The 7993-nt window shown below is 36.1% G+C and overlaps 1 protein-coding gene across 1 annotated transcript; it reads left to right on the top strand.

Moving 5' to 3' along the window:
* Window positions 1-695: 695 nt before the first annotated feature.
* On the top strand, window positions 696-2640 carry Vps20 (vacuolar protein sorting 20). Its single transcript, XM_011298856.1, has 5 exons — window positions 696-1001; window positions 1204-1562; window positions 1642-1751; window positions 2024-2427; window positions 2497-2640. The coding sequence occupies exons 2-5, from the start codon at window positions 1497-1499 to the stop codon at window positions 2544-2546; spliced, it is 630 nt and encodes a 209-aa protein (XP_011297158.1). The 5' UTR covers window positions 696-1001; window positions 1204-1496; the 3' UTR covers window positions 2547-2640.
* The last annotated feature ends 5353 nt before the right edge of the window (window positions 2641-7993 follow it).

Below are 7993 nucleotides of genomic sequence, written 5' to 3'. Positions count from 1 at the left end.
AAAAATGACATGAAAATAAAATGAAAATGATGCCTCAAGGTCATAAAAAAATGCATATGAAACTCACCTTGCAGTCGGTTGCAAGATGCCCTCCAATCCTGAAGATCTCTCCATGTGATTCTGACGCCAAAGGTTGAAGTCAGCTTGGCAGCACCAGCACTTTCAAAGACAGCAGACAGTTCAAAAGTTCACTAATCACTCACCACACAACCAAGAATGTTTTATCAACTCAAAATCCACAAAGATCAAATAATATTTTTAATCACTCAAAATAAGATGAATGAGAAAAGTAATCCTTCGAATCTAATTCGCACTGTCACTTCAATCCGTATCTAAACACACACTAAACAATTCACAAAATCACTTGCACTGAGTCCCGCACTTTGTATTTTCAATGTTCACACGCGGCGCCGGTTTTTTGCGCTCACTAGGAACCCGATGTTAACGAATTTTAGCTACGCGACGCGAGACTACCCGTTCCGCGCGCGGTCGGGGAACGACTGACTCCCCACTGAAAATGGCAGGGCGTTGGAGACGGGGGCGCTCGAGTGGGGGGTCCCCCGGCGAGACTCCAGGCATGCGCACAGAACACTCCCCATGCGCACAGAACACCCTGCATGCGCACAGAAGACCGAGTGGGGGAAATCCGCTCGAGTGGGGTCGCCAGGCGATACTCCGTGCATACGCACGCTCACCGTCCATGCGTGCAGAACACCGCGGGCAGTCTGAATTTGACCAGATACGCTAATTGCGAAAATTCTTGACCTAATAAATAATTCTCTCTTAAAAAAAAACAGTACAATCACGTAAAATCCAATAGTCAGTGAAAAATAATTGATTGAAGAGAATTTAGCGTGTGGATTTTGGTCTTGATCATCAAAAACACTTCGATTGGATCTCTGAAACGGGAATGGGAGTTATCAGATACATTGAATTACGTCCTGTTTTCTAATCCCGTCAGCTCGAGTGCCGGTTCGTCTGCGAAAACTGCTGCATCAGATGTAAGTCGCTATTATTTTTTAATAAAAATAAGAGGAATCAATTTATTTATTGTTATTGCCTGATTTTTGGAGACTGGATAATGCTTCTATAGTTTATTCTATTTTTGAAACTTTGAATTCATGTAGATACCACACATCCCATAAACCAAGGCCGTATTTTACATTTTTTCCTTATTATTTTAAATTATCATTTTTTAAATAGTCCCACCAGTGCCGAATAGCTGCAGAGTGGGGATGACATGGCGATGAGGGGAAGGTGATAGAACTTGTCTCCTGTTTTTGGCTTGACAATACCTGCATTGGGTGTGGCGCCCCCTCTCTCTTGGGGTGATGATTACAATGCGGGTGGAGGCACTGAAACCCCCAGAACTGAGCCTCTACTTTACTCAATCCTCTTTGGACTGTATCAGATGACTAGTTTTCATTTTTATTATTAGTACTTGACAGTAGAAAACCAATTATTTACTTTCTACCCCCAAAATATTTTTCTACACAATGGGAATTTTTTTCGCGAAGAAAAAGCCACCTAGTCGAATTACTGAACAGGATAGAGCAGTCCTGGTAAGTGGATGAATAAATTTAACCTAGTCATATAAAATTTCAATCAACTCGTCATTTTATTTTATATTATTTATTGCAGCAACTTAAGCAAACGAGGGACAAAATAAAACAATATCAGAAGAGGATAGAGCTGAGTATCGAAAAAGATCGAGAACTCGCGAGAAAACTTATAAAAAATGACCGAAAGGAGTAAGAATTATTTATTTGTTGCCAATTGTTTTACTCTCACTGAATTTTTCCATTTTTGCATGCAATATAATTGATTGAATTGATTTAATTAATTGTTCAACCTTGAAAATTATAAGTAATATAATATATTTATTAAAAAAATATTCTGGTGGTAATAATCAGGTTGAAGTGGCAAATGAAAACAATTGGAGATGAGAAAACAATTAATCGATTCATGAATTTTCTTTTGGTTTTTAATTTCTGGGGTTTTATGAATAATTTAATTCCCATAGACGAGCGTTACTGCTCCTCCGGAAGAAGAAATTCCAGGAGCAAGTGCTGACGAAAACTGATGGTCAATTAGAGAACATTGAGACAATGGTCCACGATTTGGAATTTGCCCAGATCGAGGCAAAAGTAATCGACGGTTTGAAAATAGGTAATACAGCCCTGAAGAAGCTCCACGAGATTTTGTCGATCGATGAAATCGAAAGGGTGATGGATGATACAAAAGAGGGAATCGAGAAGCAGAAGGAATTGGATGATTTGTTACTGGGAACATTGACTGAAGAGGATGAGGGCGAGGCCGAGGCTGAGCTCGACGCCCTTTTGGCTGAAGAAACTGAGAGAATGCCTGAAGTACCGGATGACATTCTACTGCCTGATGTACCTGATGATAACATTAAGGAAGAGAAGAGTGAGAATTCTCGGGATTTATTCATTCTCATTTTTTAAATGCACAACTTATTTATTTTTTTCTTTTCAGAAGCAGTCAAGAAGGAAAAAAAAGAGGAACCCATCGCAGTCGAGGCTTAACCCAAATTTTAATTAACAATTATTATGTAAATATTTGTACAGACTGGCATTTAACAATGATGACAACGTGGAATACATGAGATGACAATATTAATTATTTCTTTATTTACTGAAATTATTTTATTTAAAAAAACAAGTCGCCTGAGAGTTCCTAATTTTTTGGTGGAATAATTCAATTTGATTCCCAGAAAAATTACACCTGCGGAATAATCATTTTTTTTTCTAGGGAAGGAAGACAAATAAAAGATTGACAATGAAAATAATCATGTCAATCAAACGTCATGAGGGAAATGACGAGGGACATTTTTCCCTCTTCCGGTTCGGCTCCAAGTAATTATTCATAGAAAACGAATATCCCATGAAGAAAAAATTTTGAATAATATTGCGAATTGATGAATTTTTTTTTTGAGATTAAAAAAAACTCCAAATTGTTTGAGAAATATTTTTTCGTATCAAAATTCGCCCGCCGCCATTTTACCTCCCCATCTCCCAGAGGCGGTTCTCAAGATGGCGTTCTCACCTCGTCTTTCTAAAAAATTATTAGAATTATTATCAATAATAATAATTATTTATTTTATTGAATTGATGATTAATTACTAATAATAAAAATACTGCATACACTTTTAGAGAATAAAATACATATCGCTCTTTTCTCCACGGAGAGATGAAATATAAGTAATTTTTTTTCCAGTTCTTCGTTTTTCCCAGCGGCGGAATTTTTTTTGCAACAAATGGAAAATCAATTCAATGATGAAAACAACGAGTGTTATAAAAAATCCACTGGCCAATGTATATAAAATCGGTTTGACGCCCTCCAGGTGAACTTTTGGATAAATTTTTTTATATATAAGTGGGTCTTTAACGTATTTATTCATCAGTCGTTGAAACACTCCGTTGAACTGAAACTGACGAAGACTGAAAAATTTCATTATTAATTGTAAATAATTTTGTATATTTTTTATCAAATCTTGTGTAATTAACTCAAGTGCATGTACCGATAATTAATGAAGCTAAGATACTCGCTTCCCTTTGGTGTAATCAATCCGAGTGTTTCGATTGTCTTCATGTCGATGGAAGTAATCTCACAGTTTATAGAGTTGGCTATTATTTTTACGACAGCTTCGTTCGTTTCAAACGCGACATTTTCCTCGCACACTTGTTTGAATCCATCGATCATACTTTTGGGTAACGATTCATACGGTTTCATGAGGGCCACCATCTTCTTGCTGAATTCGTCTTTAGATGCCTAAAAAATAAATTATCATTCCACATTATTAATTTTATCGATCGTCATTAGAAGAAAAAATTACGTTTGTCAAACGAATTTTTTTATTTGATTGAATTAAAGTGGCTATTTGAAAATTTAAAGCACATAAAATTATTTACCTTGTATGTGTTGTACTTTGAACTATCTTTCAATAATATCAAGTTGTAGGTACCATCAGCGATAAATTCCTCAATCGTATGGAATGGTGAACGGGATGAAAAGGCAGCGAGAAAACTAACTAGTGACGCAGAATATACACTAGCACTAACAACAGCCGAGATGAATATTGAGAAATAAATAATTCTCAACGGCATTTTATCTGGGAATTCTATTGAAAATATTTATCATGTAAATAACAATTGATCTTTCAATTATATTCTCCTTACTTGACAATCCCTGCTGACAGAAAATACCCCAAACACACAAATAGTGTTCAAAGACTTGAGGCAACAGAGCATTTCCCCGTCTGTATCTAATGAGAGTTAAGAATAAAGGTATTGCCAAGATCAATCCGATGATCACCATCCAAACGTCGGTAGCTAATGCCTGCGAATAAATCATACGCATCGATTTATTATCCAGAAGAAATAAGAAGAAAATTTTACGCAACGAATTGTCAAGCAATAAGTGATAGAAACTCCCGGAAAATGGTTTGAAAATTTTGTTCATTCTGTAGAAGCAGGAAAAAATGAGTGATGGGTCGATCAACGAGGATAAAGAGTTTTAATTAACATTCAAAAATACGAGGTGACAAAGGTGGTCGCCGCCATCTTGATGCAATACCCCTTCCCCCGTCGCGCGGAGTTCCAAAGATGGAGGCGCTTCCACCTCGTGATTTTAAATACTTATTAAAATTATTTGAACTTTTCAAATTGTTCTCAGCTTGGTTCATTCGATTTCTAAGATCTGAACCATTTTTTCAAGTCATTCCGCAGATATTTATGTTCCATTTTGCCTGATAATTCACAGGATTTTTTGTTGATGAAAAACAAATAGATACTTTGACATAGGCCTCCCACCCAACACGAGCTCTACTAAGTTTTCTCATGTACAATCGTGATGCGCCAGATATCATGGGTACTGTAAAATCAACTGCACTGAGTCGTCCATTAGTCATGACGAGTGGAGAAATTCCGATATCAGCTTCATTCCGATGAATTTTCCCCATAACACCGCTCCATTGTGACGTTTTGGAATTCCAAATTCCATAACCGCTCTCCCATGTGAATTCTGTTATAGTGAAGTTCATCGTCTCCGAGAATTCATTCAAGATTTCTCCAAAAATTCCGGAATACTCTCCGTCTTTCTCCGACAAGTAAACCGTCTCCTATATAAAAATAAATATATGGGCTCCAAAAAAATTGATATTAATAAAAATGGAGGAGATCAGATAAATTAATAAATGATGAATAATTTTTTTTCAAGTTGATGTACCTTAGCAGCCACTACCCGAAGTTCTCGGCCGTCCAGGGAATTTCTCCGGCTGTACAGAGTACTTGAATCGAAGCAATTGCCCTCAGTAGCTCCATTTATCCACCTGCCGATTTCTTTTATCATCGTGCCATTGACCGGTGAAGGCCACCAGTCATGAATTATCCCAGAATCACAGCAAAGCACGAGTACTTGAGAATCGAATCTGAGATTGAATGTACTTCGTCTGGGATTGATGCAGAATTCGCAGATTTCGGTACCGATTTCTCCAGTGAAAAGCAACAGCCATACCGGAAAATTCATGGTAAGATCCTTAACGATCCCTTCAAAAATCTGCACTTCTTCCATTTCGTGAAATGTAACAACAATGAGGGGTCGAACAATTATATCTGTGAAGAACGGCAATCGCTTCATTAGTCTCTCGAAGTCGACGATTATCGAAGAAATTCGATCTCGGGATAACATCCTGGATATTTCATAACCGATCGTTGCTCTCGTTAATTCTAGAAAGAATTATTTATTCCACAAAATGTCAGATTTTTCCCTTTTTTTTTAATTAAACAGAATTACTTGTGTGAGATTGCGTGGAGTGAGTGACAATTATCCCCGCAGTTCGGTATATTTTATGAATATCTTTAATTAAAGGAACGTAATACTTATGTGACCGATATGAATCGGCGGATGATTTTGAAATACACAGGAGTGCAACGAACACCCAGAATTTCATTTTGCGATTTTTTTTGGGCGATGAGAAATTTTTTTTTAATTTTTTATTAAATTAGATTAAATTAAATTCAAAATGTTTATGAAAATCAGAGCTCTCTTGATTCGTTACGGTGTGTTATAAACGATGAGATGGCCCTAGGGGTAAAAAACTCTAGCTCGATCGGGGATGACAACAAATCCCTGTGTTTATTCGATATATTTGCATTTCCGGTCTTCTGGAATGACACGGGATTTTTTCCCCTGTTATGATTAGATCATACCAAGATGTCATGATAAGATTACCGTTATTGCTCAACATAAAAGATGAAGTGAAAAGAAAACTATTTCCGATTTCGTTTACCGATTTTTTTTGGGGGGTTATACCACCAAAAATCGGGTTATTCTGGAAATCGATCGCCGATTTTCGTCGAATCTCGATCGATTTCTTCGATAAAACATTAAGAATCGATACTCGAGGAAACGATACCGATCATTTCCACCAAATATTTTCGATCTTGCGAGTGGATCCACCGCCAGGACGAGAAGAAAAATCGATTTATATCGAACGTCAATCGATTTATTTTCGTCGATATCGGTACGCCCTCTTCTCTGTGCGGTCGGTACTGAATTTTCAGGTCATCCTGACCTCCCGATTCGGGTTTTTACGAAAATCTAGATCTATCCTCTATCTTCTTTGGGTATAAAGGTTAAAAAATATATCTACATTATCAACCGCCCGTCACTGCTCTCATACCCACTTGCAATTATTTAATACAAAAAAATTACAGTACTTGGTAAAAAGGAAAAATTCAAGATGAAATTTCCTCAGGGAAAAATCGAGATTTCTTTATGAATCGCAAGAGAAATCGCAGTGCTGGTACTGAAAAATTTCTGGATCGATCAATTTCCGAAATTGGAAATCGGGAATAAATGTCATTATTTTGGGAGTTGTAATTTTGCCAGATTTGTTTTAAGTCATAAATCCATTCCGTTTTTTCTGGACTGGAAACAAATCCGCGAATAATAATATATTTAAATACCGCATCTGTTGACGCATTTCCATTTGTGGTTTTTACATTTTTAAAACGATCTGCTCCGATTGAATTTACGGTACGTTTTGACAGATTCACCGATAATATTGAATATTGCAGATAACGAACAGCTGAAAAAATTACCAAGTGTCAGAGAGCTAAACTGAAATTAAATCAAATTAATTTTTCATTAATTTAATTCATAACGTCAAGAAATATCCTCTTCGGATAACGATTATTGGAATCTGTCTACCCATTCGTATTAAAATTACGATATCCTTGGAAAAAAATCTTTAATTGCATCCGAGTTATTTGTAATTAAAATATGAGTTCACGATCGTTTTTGGAAATAAAAAATTTAATTATTGCTCTGTCGATTGACTGATTAGTTATGAAATAAGAACGGGAATTCGATAGTGTGTCATGTGATACAGTTACATGTACGTTATAAATTATGACTTGTGCTTTACACCGGTAATGTCGCCCTAGTTGAAAGAAATTAGAAGTTCAGGAAACTCTTCCGTGGAATCTTTCAGTCAGACCAAGTTTTTCCAATTATCTTTTAATTTCGGATAAGTGGATGAAGAAAGTTTCAGTCCATTTCATCTTTCCCGATTTTTTCGTAGTCCCTAGGTTTTGCAATTCAATGCGGGGAATTTCTTATTGGAATTGTTATTATCTCCTGAGAGCCTGAGTTTTTTATTTCTATGTATGTCAAGTCTTGAATTTCGAGTAACGAAATCAATAGAAAGGTTTTTTGAATTTTTTGGGTGAGAATGTACTCGTCTATTTGTTTAAAAAAATCTCATTTTTCTCAGAATTCTCTATTTGATTTTTTTGGATGAGAATGTACTCATCAATTTGTTTAAAAAAAAATCTCATTTTTCTCAGAATTATCTATTTGATTTTTTTGGATGAGAATGTACTCATCAATTTGTTAAAAAAAAATCTCATTTTTCTCAGAATTCTCTATTTGATTTTTTTGGATGAAAATGTACTCGTCTATTTGTGTA

This window comes from Fopius arisanus, unplaced genomic scaffold, assembly GCF_000806365.1.
Source record: "Fopius arisanus strain USDA-PBARC FA_bdor unplaced genomic scaffold, ASM80636v1 scaffold00012, whole genome shotgun sequence".
Classification (NCBI taxonomy): domain Eukaryota; kingdom Metazoa; phylum Arthropoda; class Insecta; order Hymenoptera; family Braconidae; genus Fopius; species Fopius arisanus.
The sequence above is the reverse complement of the archived record's forward strand: the minus strand, read 5'-3'. Positions and strand labels throughout refer to the sequence as shown.

Excerpts from the sequence above, each read along its gene's own strand:
- Vps20 (XM_011298856.1), top strand. The coding sequence starts at position 1,497 with ATGGGAATTTTTTTCGCGAAGAAAAAGCCACCTAGTCGAATTACTGAA. Across the intron at positions 1,752-2,023 it reads ATAAAAAATGACCGAAAGGA|ACGAGCGTTACTGCTCCTCC; the intron begins GTAAGAATTATT and ends TAATTCCCATAG. Across the intron at positions 2,428-2,496 it reads TAACATTAAGGAAGAGAAGA|AAGCAGTCAAGAAGGAAAAA; the intron begins GTGAGAATTCTC and ends TTTTCTTTTCAG.